The 19,657-nt window shown below is 42.8% G+C and overlaps 2 protein-coding genes across 4 annotated transcripts in view; one reads left to right on the forward strand and one right to left on the reverse strand.

The window, feature by feature from the left end:
• S100A1 (S100 calcium binding protein A1) overlaps window positions 1-19,657 on the forward strand; it is a 714,879-nt gene that overhangs the window by 87,698 nt on the left and 607,524 nt on the right. The window lies entirely within an intron of this gene.
• Window positions 1-19,657, reverse strand: part of LOC138268443 (protein S100-A16-like) — a 94,122-nt gene that overhangs the window by 14,601 nt on the left and 59,864 nt on the right. For 2 of the 3 annotated variants that reach the window (XM_069218078.1, XM_069218079.1), the window contains exon 2: window positions 66-226. In XM_069218078.1, coding sequence (XP_069074179.1) covers window positions 66-226 — 161 coding nt within the window. Of the gene's footprint in view, window positions 1-65; window positions 227-1,402; window positions 1,503-19,657 lie in introns of all 3 variants that reach the window. The other variant, XM_069218080.1, reaches the window with a different exon arrangement.

Here is a 19,657-nt window from a genome sequence, read left to right on the forward strand (position 1 = left end):
TTCAGCCCACCTGTAAAACTGTACAGCACCTACCCTCGGGGGAGAGGCTGGGGGGTTTCACTCACCGTAAGGATGTGGCTCAGCTCCGCGCCCACCATCTTACGGAACTCTCTCCTGCTCATTTTGTCTTTCTTCCCGGCGTACTGGTAGAAGTTTTTCACCAGGACCTCTATAGATTGCTCCAGATCACTGCAATTAGACGCCATCACTGCACTGCTCCCCTGAGCTAAAACAAAAGGATATGCAGTTGGAGGGATATCCGAAAAAGGAAAGAGCAGCTTTGATTTTGTGTTAAAAAGCTACAGAAGTTTTTTTTTTTTTTTTGTTTTTTTTAAACACATCTACTTACTCCGAGTCTCTCATACGGTTTACCACAAAATATACATATTCTTTAACAACGTTTTTTAAAATACTATTCTTTGTGAAAGAAAACGTCCTTCAGCTATTATGTGAAAATCAAACAGTAAGCAAAGTAGTAAGAGATTTCACCCTACAGCAAAATACAGAGATTCCCAACCTTTCTATTGCAAGGCATTGGTTGATTGTAAGACAGTTTAATATTGGCTTATTATAATTTAGTACTGTGGTCTAGACATACAAAAATCAAATCAACTTAAAGAGCCAAAGGCTTTAAGAGTTAGAAAGAGGCATACTTGCTTCAGAGCATCACATGCACAAGGCTGCATTAATGAATGCAGACTCTTGTATAGAACACACTAGAAAATGAATCGCCTCTTGATTCACCCATTTTTACGTTGAGCGTAAGCATTTTGACCTTGTGTAATCTGCAGTGTCCTTTAAAAGTTCTTGCTCACTAGTGGTCAGTTCTGCCTTTTTCTCCCTCCTTTTTCTGTTTCAGAGCAGTGACCAACTAATGTATTATTCCACTTTGGTTTATCTGTTGGTGTGACAGACTCTTTTTGGTATTACTTTGGTGCTCCCCTTTCCCTGTGGGTGTTTTAGGCTGGTAGCTGCCAGCGTTTTATTGAAGCATTCTGTTCCTTCCATCTCCTACCATGTCGCTGATAATTGTTTTGGCTTTATTCCAGTGCTGTCCTCAGTTTACCTCTGGCTCCTAAAATAAGCTTATTTTACAAAACAAACACCTGGTGCCTAAACATTTAGCTTACTGCTCACGAAAGCTACAATATGCTTTTTCTGGTAGAATGTAGATAAACCTGGAAGCATCTGGAGTCTCTCTCTCTCTCTCCAGGCTCCCTCTCTGCTAGCCCTCAGAGACATCCACACTGAGGGCATTGCTTATCTCCTTTATTGGGGCCATAAATCTTGTCAGGCTGCTCTGCTATTGTTAACTTCATTAGAGCTTTGTTGAAATGCAAGGCAAAAATGCTTGCAAGACTTTTCATTCTGTTAACATAAAAAGAAAAATATTTTTTCCAGCCTTGTTTTCCAGTTTCTGTTCAGATTGCAGTCATCTTCTCGTCTGTCCTCAAGGGCTTGTGATTTCTGATGTCAGTAGCTGCGCCAGTGACCACCAAACCCTGGCAGGGAAAAGAAAATTATGAGGCAGGGTTGGGCAATTAATATGGCAAGAAAAGTCTAGTTCTGAATTTACAATGCCTATAGCTCTAACTCAAGAAAACGTGAGACCTATTGCATTGCAAATGCTTGTTAAATAGGTTAAGATATCAAGGCACGGCGAGGTGAAATGATTTGTCCAGACTCTCAGGAGCAATGTGTAGAAGCCCGATTTGAAGCTCGGTTGCAACTTGGACACCATATCACATCTCCTTTGCTTAAGGTGCTTTTGCCTTTGCCTTTCATAGTCGCAATATGTTTGGCTTAATTTCTGTTGATTAACGATTGCTTCTTGATCTAAAACTACGAACTCTAACAGTTTAAATACCTAGTAACCGAGGCCCTTATTTATCAACATATTTCTCCACAGACAAAGAATGTGGAAAACCCTTCAATACATCAGACCCTTAATGAGTAGAATCACTTCTACGTGTACTTGTCTGTATTGAAATCCCAGCAAGAATTATGAATAAGAGACGTTGAGAAGTCAGTACGTCTAATACTGAAGTATCAAGAGACATTTCAGTTTGTGGTGCGCAGTGAATAACCTGTGGATACATTGCTTTCTGCTGCTACTGGCATTATTAAATGTGTGGACTCACAATGGGTGGTTTCTTCATTAGGGCCCTGGGCTGTGCCCCTCAAATTCCCACACGTTTACCGATACAAATATTAAATAGATCGATTTATTCAGAGGTACAGTTGTATCCCGAAACAAATCAAATTATTTAAGTCTGGGCTGTCTGTCCCAGGTTGCCTGCCCCACCACGCTCTGAGGCAAGGAACATAAGCCAAGCAGTAAATCAACTTTCTACAAAGTGAAGCAAGGCTTTTCTTTCTAAAGCTCTTCATTGCCATTGTAGTCTATAGTGGTGGCCAGAATAGGCCAGAGATGCTGTCGGCGTCACGGTTTGGGCGTCTGAGCCTGCCTCCCTGCTTGAGGCCAGACGTCCGTTATTCACAGCCCTAGATCCCATTGGTCACACAATAAGACTGGATGTGGGCACGTGATTTGACACCTTGTTCTTGGTAATGGTAAGAGTTATAGTGGGGGTGATTAGCACAATCACAATAATTATGACACCCCAGGCCCTGGCTGGAGACAGCTGGCCCCTTTAGAAGTTGAGCTGCTGTAGTTGTTCCCCAGAAAATTGATCCAAAAGATGAGCAGGAGTTTTTTGTTCCCTTGCAAAGTTGATCCAAATATCAGAGTCAAGCAGACAAGCACAAAGTTAGAAATATGTGCTTGTAGTAAAGACAGCTACATGCTGCATGGTGTTAAAACAAGTCCTTAACATTAATGCCAAAACATGGAATAATTTACGAGCGATGAATGCTGAAGCATTAAAGTAATGCATGTCAGTGGTCCAGTTCCTCTTTTTATTTCACGTTTTACTTAATCTTGCAATCTCCCACATTATTAGCTATTTCATCAAGTTGCGTTTTGTTTCTTTCGTGTATCTTATTACTTTTGTACAGCGCATACTTTGAGTCCGTGCCAGGTGTTTATCAGGGGCCTTGCCTGAGAGCTCTGGCAATGAGGCTAAAGGCAAAGCAAAGTGCCTCTTAGTGGGTTGGCCTCTCTGCAAAGCACATAGAACAATGGTCATGTTTTCCAGTTTCAATTGAAATTCTGTGTAAATGTCTGTGAAGGGAGAACACAGGTGTCCAAATAATTACAAGAGAAAAGTAAAAAAAGAAAGGGCTTAAATGTGTGAGTGCAGTGTATGGTTGGGGTGGTGATGTAGGGGAGATGCAATGAAGTGTATCTAGAGGAGAGTGAAAAGAGGGCACTGAAAAGGAAAGAAATGAGGTTGAAGATTTGCAGATGGACGAGATCTGCAGAGATAAAAGCCCAACATATCTAACATAAAGCGCACATAACTGAAGGTCAATACTCCATCCACAGGTCTCAATAATATTTAATTCACAATTTCAGGATTGAAACATCTCTAAAGTGTATTTATTTATAAAACAAATCATTGTTATTACTCATTTAACTTAAGCAGCTAACAACCATTAACAAAGCAAATCGTACTGGCAGGTTGTAGGTGTATGTATGTCAGTTGTTGGGTGCACTATAAGAATCGCAGAAACGTATTTTACATGATTCCTTTTAGAGTCCCCCAATTTTTCTGCCGACTTAAAAGCCCTCCTGCCCATATCTCCATATGACCGATTGCATTCAGCAGCTGTAGGTGCATACATTGAGCAAGCACAGCCTTTAAAGGGCCTGAAGTTGTTGCACTGTACAAATTGTTCATAACAGTAACAGTTGAATATATTAACAGTAAGATATGGGGCAGTTTGCACTGTGTTTAATATTTCAAGACTATACGTTCCCACTGCTTCACAAACCTTGCTTTCTCACGAAATTCATTTGCTTTAAAATGTACTAATTGCAATCTTTTTTCATTTTTTTCCTCGGGAGGCGGACACCTCCCAAGGACCCCTCCCTCTCACCCCACTCCCTGGACCTCAGGTTTGTCCAATAATTGTGCTCTCTACATAAAAGGTCATACCTAACTTTTACGCCCCAACACTTTCAAATATCACCAGCAGCCACTGGGACTCACTCATTTTCAAGAACTGTAGCGACTTTGAAACTCTGCTTTTTTTAAACCCTCTCAGTTTTCAGTTACAGAAATTGCTCCTACCTCATTCTGTTATCCCACTGTCCAAGAGCCCCATGCAAACCAAGATAGAAGATGGTTATCTTTCTTATTGTATCATCATAAGGTTTGCTGTGGGTTTTTTTTAAATATGCTTTCTTGCACAGCTCTTTTGTCTGATTTAAAAAAAAAAAGAGTTATGAATGCTTAAGCACGAACTGTCACAAAATGTCTAAATAAATAAATAAGAGCTCTGCACTAGGAAGGGAAAAGCCTCAGCAGCTAATGGGTTAATTATCAGACCCAAATACTTTATGACTTAATTGATTATTAGAACTATCAGTAAATCAAAAGTCAATGTCATTGTTCTATCTCCCGCCTCATTAAAAATTAACTGCATAATCATGAAGCAAAGGGTACACAATCTTGGACAGATACATATAACATGTTCAGTGTGTGTTCAGCATTTGGGTTCCATAAGCGGAATCTGAAGAGCCCTTCCCATCACCCTGCCATCAAGACTTTCAAAAGAAGGATCCTCCAATTAGTAATATTTTTCTCCACGTGTAATTATAAGAAAGTTGAGCGCAATTTTTAATGAGATCATGGAGTCTCACGGAATGTACTGCTCTCAAAGTCTAATGTTCCCTCTTGAAGAAAGCAGTAACCCAGCCTCAACTTCCACAAGGGAGCTGTAAAGAGATAGAGTTCGAGCAGAAGGAGCATTGAACCTGAAATGATATGCCAAAGTGCTTGCATGTTTCTTTGTGTAGGGCAACAATTTCTTTGGGTAGCTACACTTAAGCGTCTGGTTGGTGTATAGGGATGCAGTATTTTCATTAAATAATATCACTCTTAGCCACAAAGGGCTGTAAGTATGGAATAGTTCTTGAACTCAATTTGAGGAAAGAACAATCTAGTCAGCAGTAAAACACAACTGTGAGACATATTAGGCACATTCGTGCAGGAAGGAAAACGTTCTCAAGGCCTGACTCGCATTACATACATGTTTAGAACATAACTAATTTTCAGCTACAAATTAAATACCTTGGAAAACGCTAAATGCTATTGGCCCAATGATGCAATGTCTTTTATGGTCTAGAATTTGCATAATTTATTTAATCATTAGGTTTCATTTGTTCTCCCATATCAATGTAATTTTCTACCTTCTAAAGAAGAAAAATCTGTGAATATTGTTAATAAGGAGTGCCTTTATGCTTGTATAATGATGTAACAAACTAAGGTAAGAGCACAGCGCTTAAGTCATCCTTAATCTTTTTCGTAATTTATTGAATACCTTTGCCTCAGCTCAACCATCCACTGGATTCCCTCAAAGTTCCAAGGGACCTACCATTTTCCCAGCACAAGCAGACAGGGTGCATTACATCAGAAGAACATAACATTGCGGTCATAAACAATGAGAATGGAACAACAAAGTTTGACATAAAATATGGAATATAACACATCCCTCCCCTCAAAGACAACAAAAACAAAAAAATCTGGAGAATCATCTAGGAAGGTGTTCTTAACCCTGTGGGTATTTTCATCCTACCAGCCTTCATCCTCCACAGTTTGTGATGGAGTGGGATGACCAATGGCATCCTCCATATCAAGGGCTGTGAACTAATTACTCGGTCAGTATTATCAGAAGGTAACCGTCATAGAAGGAAGACATTATCAATTTTAACATCATGCTTTCCATTGGGAAGGCCACATTTGTTTACAACTCTTCTGATACTCCAACACCTCCCAGCCTGTGTAATCACACTTCCTTTGTTAAGTTTAACTCCTTTCATAGGTTTGGAAAACTTTGATTTACCTTGTCCCACTCTCACAGGCAACTTGATGCGAACCACATTCTCACAGAAAGATTATGGGGTTTGACTATGAACAACATCATATCTTTGTTTGGCTAAGGACTGTCTTCTGTACATTTTTTCTGACATGTTCATAATCCACACCACTACTAAAACCTTGCTTTGACATATATAAAACAAATGAAGCCTCCTTTTTAACAACTAGAAGGGACTAATTACAGTAGTGAAGTGTGGATGGATGTGATAAGCTCACAATCTCTCTCTGATGAGATTCTGATAGGTGTCTTGTTTTGTAAGGCTATGTGTATTCTATTCTCAAGTTAATGGTTTAACATTCAACCAAATAATTTGATTGCAGGTTATGTACAGCTGTGAAGGCTTTCTGAGAAACCAGCCTTACTGAAAACCTCCTTCATGAAATGTATACCTGATTCCTTAGTCACTTTTACTACAGACGTGACTTCAGGCCATTTGGAGAAATAGTCTACCATTACAATGGCATTCTTCGTAGAGCTTGGTAATCATGCAGGCAGACCTACACGTCAAAAGCTAGTCTTTACCATGGTAGTTGTGGCCAAGGTGCTGCATGCATAGGAGGAGTAATACAATTTAGATTCTTATAACAACTGGAACGTTATACACAATTCCTCACATAATAGTCAGCCTCACGGTCCATTACAGGACACCAAAATAGTGTTCTCAACTTGTTCTTCAACATACCAATTTGACCCCGATGGCAAGCCTCAATTATAATTTCTCTCACATTTTCTGGTGGATAACATTGATCATTCCTAACTAGTGTATTACTGGTTGCACTTAATTCATCTGCAGTTTGAGCAAAAGAGTGTAACTTGCAGGTGTTTAATGATGGCCAACCTGAGTGAGCGTATTCCTTTGTGCAAAGTCTCATCATTAGCATCGTCGCTAAACCATAACACTTCAGGCAATGGAACAATTTGTATGGCACGGATTTCACTCAAGCTTGCAACCACTACAAGTTCTTCCTCCTTGCTTTCACCACAATCAGACTATGGGCAAGGAGAGCAGGACAAAAAGTCAGCACATTTGGAACATTTGCCCAGAACATGCAACACAGTAAAACAATATTCTTGCTACTTTGATCTTAGTCTTTCAATGCGTTCAGTTGAATTTACACCTCCCCCTGGAGACAATATGTGAACAAGAGGTTTGGCTGCAGTTTGAACTTGCTGCCCCGAATAAAATGTCTGAAATGGTTTACAGCCCAGTCACAGGCCAACAGTTCCCCCTTAGTTACAGCAAAGCGTCTCAATGTGGGACTCACAGACCTGGAAGTGTACCCAACCACTCTTTCATCATGACCTTTCTGTTGAGACAGAACAGCCCCTAAACGATAAGCACTAGCATCTCCAGTTATGGTACATTCCTTTCCAACAGTGAACAGTCGTAACTTGGGTGCATCAGATTCCTTATATTTCTGTAGCAGTTATCTCAATGGTCCATGACTGAAGCAAACGTTTTAATGAACCATGAAAAATATTTGCACGATCTACAAAAGTACAATAATTGTACCTTGGACATGTGGCGTGGAGATTCGTTGATAGCAGACACTAAGGACTCCTTCAGCACTACTCCATCTACTGTCATTGTATGGCCTCAATACTCCAACATATTTTTAAGTAGCTGCCTCTTGTCAGGTAAAAGTGTCAAGTCATGAACTTCCAGTCTTGAGCAGAAAACACATAACATTTCCAGATGTGCCTGTGTACCCTTCAAAAACGTCTAGGATGCCAACCTGGAAGCACCTTACATGACCTTCAAGGCCCTTAAAAATGTGATAATGACTCCCTGGAAAATGAACGAGGCAGAGGGTAGGCCACATGGCATACACATGTACTGAACTGAAATAGCCCAAATAGAATGATGAATGCAGTTAGTGGTTTCAAATCTTCTGCCAATTCTACTTGATAACAGGCTTGTCATAAGTCAAACACTGAATACACTATGGCCCAATTAACAACTGGAATGAGCTTGCTCACCTTTGGCAAGGGATGCCTGTCAATGTTGATATTTGCATTGAGATCTCTCAAGTCAACACACAAGCAGCATAGGCTCCCATTTCTTTTTTCATCACTAATATTGGTGACACCCACTCAAATGATTTAGACTCCTCTATTATTCTTTCAGCAAGAACATCATGCAGCATATTATGCAATTTCTTTCTTACACACAAGGGTATTCCCCTCACCTTTTGCCTAAACGGTGCATGTTATTCTTTCAATTTAATGTGGCATTTGAAACCAGACAATTTTCCAAGTCCTTCACTGAAGGTTTTAGGGAACTTCCAGGCAAGAGTGATAGCCAAACTATCCTCCTGAATTGCTAACACTGAATCTTGCATATTAAGGTTCAATACAATTTGGAGCAGCCTTTTGTCCTGCCATCCAAGAACACAAAAAATCTTGAGACACAGATTTTCATGGGAGCTCTCATGTCCTTAAATTGGGCATTGGAGCAAAAGTGTCCATTGAATTCCATTTGTCTCCAGTCAAAGGATACAACTTATGTCTAGTCTTATCAAGGGTATACCAGTCTGCACAAATATCATTGTGAATATTTACATGGCGATTATGGTATACAGTGACCCGGAGAGTCCACCCAAACCACCAAATTGGTGTTTCGTACACAGAACATGTACACAGGAGGCTTATCAACATTTTGTTCTGGGGTCCCTATGACCTCTTAAACCACTAGAACCACTCCTGGTGTTCATTTTTGTTCAGATTCTTCCATTCCTTGCAACTTATGTCTCCCAAGATGTTTGCTACTCTTGGTCTCTGGATACAACTACCTTTTTTGCACACTTGACTTAAAAGCCCAATGCAGGTCAGATCTTAAATGAAGCAATATGTGACGAACTACCACATCTAGAACAGAACATCTTAATTTTACTTTTTCTGGGCTTGTTTACCTCTAACGTTTCTTATTTGGGAACAATACTGCACACCTCTCCTGGTTTATTCATCAGTTTCTCATCATTTACTTCTCGCACCCATGAGACTGACTGTTGCCACTTTGATGATGACATCAAGTCTGAGGTCTCATATGACCCATAGTTTCTCCTAGATGTCCCTGTGTTTGTATTAAACATCAATTGGTCCGTAATCATCTCATCAGTAAATGCACCAAAGTTACTTGTGGTAGACAATCCTTTCTAGAGCTGTTATGAATTTGTTGGAAGATTCTCAACTCTTTGTTTTCTGGTGCAAAAGCGATACAGTTCCAGTGTAATGCCAACATTAGGTTTAAACCTTCTCTCTAATCTCAGCAATGCCTTGTCAACTTCATCATATTCTTCCTCATCCTCTGATGTCTCAACCTTAGGTAGAGTCTTGAAGATATTTTGGCCCTTAGTTCCTAGGCAGTGTAGGAGAATGCCCTTCCCACGTTCCACACTCATTTTGTTGCCATCAGTTGCTACCAAGTGTGTCTGAAATTCCTCATTCCACCATTTCTAAGCTATAGGGGATCCCGTTAATTTTGCAGGAATTTCTATGTTGGAGCAAACTACATGTTGGTACTTTGAATCTCAATATAATAGTATGTATGTGTAAAATGCTATCATTCACAGTCTTCACATACGAGTGTGCTCTTTAACTGAATAAATGTTTATATACAAGAGTTCTCACCTCACTAATATGGAGCACAAGAGTCAGATCACTGCATGCTGTGTTCCTCAGCATTAGCAGTGGCCTCCCCCAAGGATCAGTCTGAGACACACAAAAGTGTAGTTGATGGTATACACCACCCTAGGAGAAGTGTCAGACCCAGAGCAGAACTATTGTGATTGCCCAACCCGGATTGGATCACTTACCTGGGAAGAAGCCTTCAGATGCCTTTGAGGTGTGGGGGCATCATTGATACGGTGGAAACTAGCTATGAATCTTCCCCAGAACGACTCACCAGAACAAAGTAGGAAAATGGAGAGCTGCATATGATTGGTTGAGGGTGAGGGGCCCTATGGCAAGGATATCATGAAGGTGCATTTCAGAAATCACAACACACTCATATCATACGCTGCACGATCAGAGGACATATTTGCATCCAAACCTCATTGCCAAATTTAGCCATGTAGGAATGCAACAAAATGTTTAATCATCCTTTATCTTCTTTGTCATACATCGAATACCTTCCCCTCAGCTCAACCGTCCACCCGCTTCCCCTAACATTGCAAGGAGGCCACCATTCTCCCAAAATAAGCGAGCAGGGTACATGACATTAGAAGAACATAAAATTGCGATCATATACGATGAGAATGGCACAATATAACATTGTGAATAAAATGTGGAATATAACAGCATGCCTTATTTACATTTCCCAGTTTATCATATTGCTTTTTGCATATCCTCTTGTTCTATAATTAAAACACTGACAACTCTTTTCTTAGCACTGTATGAAATGTAGGGTGCTGCTTGCTTACAAGATTTAGAAAAATGCATGCCTCTCGCTGTATTAAAAGTTTCAATGGGTGTGGATCTGGATGGTGTCCCAAACTGCTGCAACTTCTGGAGCTACAAGGCTAGTCCTACTTTTCGCCAGCTGAAGCCACCCACAGCACCCTGGCAGCTTAGAGTGGGACAAGGGTGGCAGAAGAAACAATGGTGCAGTGCACCGAAAAAGAGGGTTTGTTTGAGTGGTGTTCCTGCAGAGTGGCATTTAACAGAGATGTTCGGTAATCGTGCCCCTCCAGCATAGAAACAAAATGGCGAGCTTGACGTGGATGAGGCAGTCAGACCACGCCAGATCATTGTGGAGCCGACACACTTTTACCAGAATTTTTTGGAGACTGGGATCCTTCTTTCCATTTAGCCAACACTGATGCATGTTAAACCTGGGCCTGCACTGAAGGAGAAGTCCGGAGCAGATGGTGCTGGTGGCAGAAGTCCTCCCCAGATGAGCCTCCAGCTGACTCCAAGGGTGTGAGTGATTGCAAAGTGAAGATGACACACTCACTGTTACAGCATGACAGTAAGGGGAAACAAGCGAAAAAAGATACATTTGATGTCTTCCAGCCCCATATCTGAAAACATGAGGGAATACAAGGATGAAGATGGTAAAGAGGTGTCAACTGTGATTTATTGCAGAGACAAAAAAGATGGGAGCTTTGGATACCATCATGAAAAAGTTGTCCAACATGGAGAAGTTACAAGTGACTGGAATCTCATGTAATGAAGAGAGAGAGGTTAATGGCTGGTATTAAGACCGTTATATTGGCAGTGGATGAGAAAATACAAATGGTGGAAGGATGCACAGAGCTAATGAGTCCGAACTCCGTGAGATGGAATCATTCAAATTACTGTGCATACCTTATTGCTCATGGAAAGGTGGGAATATCTCAGAATCCGAGCAGGGAGGATAGGAATATTCGTGCCGTGGGGTTCCCCACCCCTAACCTTGGAGTCTAGTACTCATGAGTTGATGATTTCTTGTACGAGTGCCTGATGTTTCCAGACTACTCCATGTCCCAAATATGCAGGGAAAAAATAAAATCTACAGACTTCCTTCAAAACCGTCAAATTTTTCATCTTGAATCTCTACTGCAACCATCATGGTGGCATTTACAGATCCAAACTGGCGTTTGACCATCCTACACAACCACTGGCAACAGATGTAGTTTTGGTAAGTTGTCATTTGGGGGAAGGGGGATAGAGGTGGTTGGGGCAGAGGCAAACATTCAACAGTCATTAAAAGTAAAATTGTAGCGTCTAAATAAAATTTAAAAACTCATGAAGTGAAAGCAGCGAACAGCGATTGGACTCCAGATCCATGCACTGAAGTAGTTTACGTTTCTGGGGCATGTGTACATGCAAAACGCAGTCACTCATGTACTATGAAGAGAGCCACCAGCTGAAATGGGATGATCAATTGCTCCATGCACTGAAGTAGTTTACGTTTCTGGAGCATGTGTACATGCAAAACGCAGTCACTCACGTACTATGAAGAGAGCCACCGGCTGAAATGGGATGATAAATTGCTCCATGCTTCATTTTGTGGTGGGCAGAAGCAAAATGTTAACGACACTTGAAGAGACCAATGGATGGAGGGGGCTGACAAAAAGTCTTTGTATACAATTTTATGATTAATTGTGTAGAAAACATGTGGCTGGTGAGACAGGAAGAAAAAAAGACCTATTGGTTTTGTTAATGCTTGGTGTATATTGTGCTTAAAACTGACATTTAGCTGATGTCAAGGTGGTTCAGGAAAGAATGGCGATTTTCCAAGATCACAAAGGCTCTCATTACGAACATGGCGGTTCAGACCGTCATGCCGGAAAACACCGCCATATTCTGAACAAGGGAGGGCCGCCACAGGCGGCCTTCCTCCAACGCCAGGCTACCGCCACAAGGCAGCCTGACGATGGCTGATTACTTTATCCGACAGGGATAAAGAACCCTTGTTCCTCCAGCCTTTCCCGCCAGGGAAGGGCTGGTGGAAGGAGTGCTCCGGGGGCCCCTGCACTTGGCATGGGCAGTGCAGGGCCCCTCGTTCAGTGCCCTGTCGCGCAGGTCACTGCCCAATTTAAAAGCAGTAAGCTGCGCGATGGGTGCTGCTGCACCCGTTGCACAGCTGTATTGACGGCAATGTCCCAGCCCTGCATTCTGCTGGGCCGACGGGAGAAAACACTGTTTCCGCCCGCTGGCCCAGCAGAATGTATATTATTTGGCCGGCGGGGTCTCAGGGGGGCTGGCGTTTTGTGATAAGACCGCCAGCATGAACATGGCAGGATTTCCCGCCATGTTCATAATGACCCCCAAGGTTTGGTCAATTGGGGGCTGCAGAACCTAGGTCACTCTAGAACCGAGACCCAAACTTGTGTACTTAATTGCATTGTTGGCTGGAGCAACATTCACTATCCAACCAGACTACGCATGTAGTCCAGTTGGCTTATGCCTATTTGACTAAAATGACAAATCGTAGAACATATACCACTTATGATTTTTATACAAGTTAAGTCCGTTTTGTTGTTACTTATAGCATCAGCACTCAGCACCAGGGTGGTTAATATGAATAAACCAGGAAGCACAGGACAAAACCCACTCACAAAAATAATGCATTCGCCCGAGCCATTTGAAGTAGATCTGTGCCCAAAATCGCAGAACATGGGTATACATGGATTACAACCTAGGTGACTCCATAGTCATCAAAGTAGTTAACAGACCCTAGCTCCTCTCAAGTAGAGGCTTGCTGGCACCTTTAAGAGGGCAGTGCAGCTTGGGGTACCTGTAGCAGGTACCTGCCTGCGTGACATCAGTGTAAAAGTGTCCAAGCCCCACTGGCCTTCTCGTATGATCCGGCTGGTTAATACCTAAAAAACTAAACACTTCTCTGACCACCTGCATACTCAAATACTTGTCATCGTTTTTTTTTTTTACCATTCCAGCATGCAGCATTTGATATCTGATATGTTTAGGTAATAATTAACGTGCTAGATTCACAGACCAAAAGTTAATCCCACTGACGAGGTACTAGTATAAAGTAGTTCTAGTTTTAAAATGCAACAAACTTTGTTAAGACCTTCAGGCAGCAGCATTTTCCTTCCAAATGCCTGATGTGTATCCACTGGCAAAAGCTGTTGGTGTTCCCTCCTAAACTGGATGTAATTTCCCCTGGGATCTAAATTCGGGAGACAAACCGAGCAGATGGAAATCACTATCTCTGGATTATAAATCCAAGCAATTTATAGGTTACACCGTTCTCAGCTTTGATGTAGAAAATAGAATTAGCTTTCCTTTTACACTTATGTAGTGATACAACCTAGGTGTGTATAGAAAGTTAATTTAATATTTTCTAATTGGAATCTCAGAAAGATGTAATTTATAAATAACCAAATGGATATGCTATGCAGACTATAGTTCTAAGACATGCCTTTTGTGGATCTATTTCACTACTTTAGGATTTCTCACCAATAAGACCTGATGTAAATTCTGCAAAGCTATTCAACCTGCCAATGTAACTTACATGGGCAAATAGAATTTTGACGAGGGAAAAGTCATGTTTATAATTAATTCACAAAAGTTAGTTTTGCACTTGTACAAGTATTTACTCACAGACAACCTTCTGTGTGTATAATACTTCAGTGGGTGGCAGCAGGTCAGCTGCAGCCAGTCCTTTAGGGCGGAGGGGCCACACCCACCCACCTTTTGCCCATCATGAAGAGTACCTGTCAGGCTGAGCATAGGTCAGCCTGACACTCTTGATGTTCAGATCAGGCAACCAGGAGTGAGACATGCACAATTTGCGCAGACTCCTGGCTGTCTGAGCTGAACTTTGCTGGGCTGGAGAGGTCACATCTCCTAAAGGCGTGACCTCCTCAGCTCAGCAAAGGTGCCTCGAGGCCCTGCCCCTCAATGACGAGGGGAAGCGTCACCCGTTGACTTCGACCTGGGTGCTTCAGGTTTAAGCCCTGAAGCGCCTAGGGGGAGTGTCAATCAGTGACACCTTGTCACAGAGTGGTGAGGAGTTAGCAGTCTCACTGACCCCATCCCACTCTGTGACGAAGTTTCGACTGCTGCCTTGGAGGGAGGTAGGGAGAGGGGGGGAGGAAGAAGACAGAGAGAGAGAGAGAGAGAGAGAGAGAGGAAGAGAGAGAGAGAGAGAGAGAGAAAGAATGAATGAATGTTGATGAGTGGTGTGAATGGATGTGCATGCATGTGTGAATGGATGTGCTGATCGCCCCCCTCCCTCCTAAAATTAACGGCTGCCACTGCAGCAGGTGTACTGGGGAGGGAATATCCTGGGAGGTTTTAAAACACCCTCAAATTTTGTGCAGTCTCACATAATTTTCTGTCTTTTTTGTGCCAGGGAAATGTTCAGAGATTTACTCATTTCAAAGACAGGAATACATAATTTCCAAGTTTGGAACAGGAAGTAAATATCCCTGAAGTTTTTGGAGACTTGTGAAAGGGTTTTCTTACCAAGGAAAAATATGTTTACCGTGGTGAAATTAAAGAAAGAATTTAGTGTGCTCTAGGAAAATGATCTCTTCGAAGATTATGCCTCTTGCCACTGGCGTTGGTTTCTAGGCCATGCACATTAAAAATATTTAGAATTTCAGTCGGAAAACTTTATTGATGTGAGGTAGTAAATATGTGAATGTAGATTTTAAAATATTTTTGAGAATAGTATAATTACATTTGATTACGTGTGGCTAATTGTTTGGAACTGCCTTCAACACTAGTGGCTGCCAAAATTAAATCCCAAGGGGAACTGAGCCTGTAAAGGTGACTGTAAGGGACAAGAAAAGTTAATGTTAATGTTTGCAAAGGACGGTCGAAACGCGTCGTTCGTTTTATTTTTATTTTTCCAGTTGAATATGAAATAAACGCCACAATTTTCACCCTTAATGGAGTGCACTGCTAATTTTTGATTTAAAATATATATATATATATATATATATATATATATATACATATATATATATATATATATATTCGATGGCATGTGTAGCTGCAGATACACATGCTGTGCACTATCCTGCCATCTAGTGTTGGGCTCGGAGTGTTACAAGTTGTTTTTCTTCGAAGAAGTATTTTCTACTCACGAGACCGAGGGACTCCTCCCTTTCAGCTCCATTGCGCATGGGCGTTGACTCCATCTTAGATTTTTTTCCGCCATCGGGTTCGGACGTGTTCCTCTTCGCTCCGTGTTTCGGTTCGGAAAATATAGTTATTATTCGGAAAATTAAAAAGGTATTGTTTGCGCTCGGTACCGTGTTAGTGCGACCACTTCGGGGCTTCCACTCCTCAGGGGGCCTGGTCGGCCCGACCGCGTGCATCTTCAAGGCTCATGGAACGCGCCCCATTCCTCTTCTGCCCCAAATGCCACGCTAAGTATCCTTATACAGACCAACACTTGGTCTGTAATCTGTGTTTGTCCCCCGAACACAAAGAGGATACGTGTGAGGCCTGTCGGGCATTTCGATCCAAGAAGACACTGCGGGTTCGTAGAGCTTGAAGACTTCAAATGGCATCGACACTGGCTGGACATCTCGACGTCGAAGAAGAGGAGACATTCTCCATTCCAGATTCGGACTCGGACGAGCCCTAGAGTGAGCAGCCGACGAGGCAACAAACCGTGAGTCAACCAGCCCCGGCAAAAACTCACTCGAAAATCATGAAGGCCCAGGGGACGCCACCGCCAACAGGCCATGGCTTTTCCCGGAAGCAGAGTGACCAAACATCAGCACCGAAAAAGGCCTCCCAGCAACCGAAGACATCCGACTCCGGTCGAGATACCGGCTCCGAACAGACTTGGCACCGAGATACCGGCTCCGACCAGACTCGGCACCGAGAGGTCGGCACCCCGAACACCAAAAAGGTTTCTTCGGAGCCGAAAAAGACTGCAGAAAAGGTTTTGGTGCCAAAACACGCAGCCTCGGAGCCGAAACACAGCTCCTAGTCAGAAGAACAGGGCCTTTCCTCACAGTTACAAGGCCACAGGTTTGAACAAGAGCTGGGCATGGGAGAGCCAGACCATACCCAGAGAAGGCTCCATATACAAAAAGACACGGGGAAAATCAGAACTCTTCCTCCAATTAAGATGAAGCGGAAGCTCGCATTCCATGAGGCGGAAATGCAGCCAAAAGCTAAGGTGGCTATAGAAAAAACACCACCACAGTGTTCTCCACAGCCATCGCCACCACACTCGCCACATCTGTCCCCAGTAGCAACACCCCCAATGATGCAGTCACCAGCGCACACAGGGATGAGCCAGAATGACCCAGATGCATGGGATCTGTACGACGCACCAGTCTCAGATAATAGTCCGGATTGCTACCCGGCAAGGCCATCACCACCGGAGGACAGTACTGCTTACATGCAGGTGGTTTCCAGGGCAGCTACTTTTCATAACGTTGCACTGCATGCAGAGCCCATAGAAGATGACTTCTTCACCCTGTCATCTACGCACAGCCAATATCAAAGTTTGCCAATGTTACCAGGCATGTTAAAACACGCCAAACAGGTGTTTCAAGACCCAGTCAAAAGCAGAGCCATCACACCTAGGGTGAAGAAGAAATATAAACCTCCCCCTACGGACCCTGTGTACATTACACAACAGTTAACTCCTGATTCAGTGGTAGTAGGAGCAGCCCGGAAAAGGGAAAACTCACAAACTTCTGGAGACGCACCACCACCCGACAAAGAAAGTCAGAAATTCGATGCAGCAGGCAAAAGGGTGGCTGCACAAGCAGCCAATCAATGGCGAATTGCCAATTCGCAAGCTCTACTGGCAAGATACGACAGGGCACATTGGGACGAAATGCAACATTTCATTCAACACCTTCCCAAAGAGTTCCAGAAACGTGCTCAACAGGTTGTCGAGGAGGGCCAAACTATCTCCAACAACCAAATAAGGTCGGCTATGGACTCGGCAGCCAGAACAGTAAACACAGCGGTAACCATTCTGAGACACGCGTGGCTACGTACCTCCGGATTTAAGTCAGAAATCCAGCAGGCTGTGCTAAATATGCCTTTCAACGGACAACAATTGTTTGGGCCGGAGGTGGACACAGCAATAGACAAACTGAAGAAAGACACTGACACGGCCAAAGCCATGGGCGCGCTCTATTCCCCACAGAGCAGAGGCACTTTTAGGAAGCCGCACTTTAGAGGGGGGTTTCGGGCCCAGACCACAGAGCCTTCCACCTCACAAGTCAGACCCACATACCAGGGACAATATCAAAGAGGAGGTTTTCGGGGGCAATATAGGGGTTGACAGTTCCCTAAAACAAGAAGGAAATTCCAATGCCCAAAAACCCCACAAACGAAACAGTGACTCCAACGTCACAAACCCCCACCACACAACACCAGTGGGGGGGGAGGCTCAGAGATTATTACCAAAATTGGGAAACATAACTACGGACGCGTGGGTCCTAGCCATTATCCAACATGGTTATTGCATAGAATTCCTACATTTGCAACCAAATGTGCCTCCAAGAGCACACAACATGTCCAAACAACACTTAGATCTGTTACAACTAGAAGTCCAAGCATTGTTACTAAAAGAAGCAATAGAGCTGGTACCCAACCATCAAAAAGGAACAGGTGTTTACTCCCTGTATTTCCCAATTCCAAAAAAGGACAAAACGCTGAGACCCATTTTAGACCTCAAAACACTAAATCTTTGCATCAAATCATATCATTTTCACATGGTGACACTTCAAGACTTGATTCCCTTGCTCAAACAACAGGACTACATGTCAACATTAGATCTCAGGGATGCTTACTTCCACATACCCATAGATCCTTCCCACAGGAAATACTTGAGGTTTGTAATCCAAGGTGTGCATTACCAATTCAAAGTGTTACCGTTTGGGATAACAACAGCACCAACGGTATTCACAAAATGCCTTGCAGTAGTAGCTGCTCATATCAGGAGACAGCACATGCACGTATTCCCTTACTTAGACGATTGGTTAATAAAAACCAGTACTCAGCAACAGTCTCTTCTACACACCAAATACGTCATAGAAAGCCTTCACAAGCTAGGGTTCTCCATAAGCTACCAAAAATCACATCTACAACTGTGTCAAATACAACAATACTTAGGGGCAACAATCAACACACAAAAAGGGATTGCCACTCCAAGTCCACAAAGGGTTCAAGCCTTCCAAAATTTAATATTAAACATGCACCCAAACCAACACTATTAAGTGAGGTTTGGAATGAAACTTCTAGGGATGATGTCTTCATGCATAGCCATTGTCCCAAACGCAAGACTACACATGCGGCCCTTACAACAGTGCCTAGCAACACAATGGACACAAGCACAGGGTCAACTTCAAGATCTAGTGTTGATAGACCGCCAAACACACTCCTCGCTTCAATGGTGGAATCCTATCAATTTAAACCAAGGGCGGCCATTCCAAGACCCTGTGCCTCAATACGTGATCACAACAGATGCTTCCATGACAGGGTGGGGAGCACATCTCAACCCACACAATATACAGGGACAATGGGACGCTCAACAAAGACAACTTCATATAAATCATCTAGAGGTGTTAGCAATGTTTCTAGCATTGAAAACATTTCAACCGTTAATAGCCCACAAACACATTCTTGTCAAAACGGACAACATGACAACAATGTATTACCTAAACAAACAGGGAGGGACACATTCATCACAACTGTGTCTCTTAGCACAAAAAATTTGGCATTGGGCGATTCACAACCACATTCGCCTAATAGCACAGCATATCCCAGGGATTCAAAACCAGTTAGCCGACAATCTCAGTCGAGATCACCAACAAACACACGAATGGGAAATTCATCCCCACATACTACAAACTTACTTTCTACGCTGGGGAATTCCAGAAATAGACCTAGTCGCAACAAAAGAAAACGCAAAATGCCAAAACTTCGCGTCCAGGTATCCATACCCACGCTCCAAGGGCAATGCGTTATGGATGAGCTGGTCAGGAATATTTGCCTACGCTTTTCCCCCTCTCCCACTCCTTCCGTATCTGGTAAACAAATTGAGTCAAAACAAACTCAAACTAATACTAATAGCACCAACCTGGGCTCGCCAACCGTGGTACACAACACTACTAGACCTATCAGTAGTACCTCATATCAAACTACCAAACAGACCAGATCCGTTAACTCAACACAAACAACAGATCAGACACCCACATCCAGCATCGCTCAATCT

This window comes from Pleurodeles waltl, chromosome 12 (genome assembly GCF_031143425.1).
Source record: "Pleurodeles waltl isolate 20211129_DDA chromosome 12, aPleWal1.hap1.20221129, whole genome shotgun sequence".
Lineage (NCBI taxonomy): Eukaryota > Metazoa > Chordata > Amphibia > Caudata > Salamandridae > Pleurodeles > Pleurodeles waltl.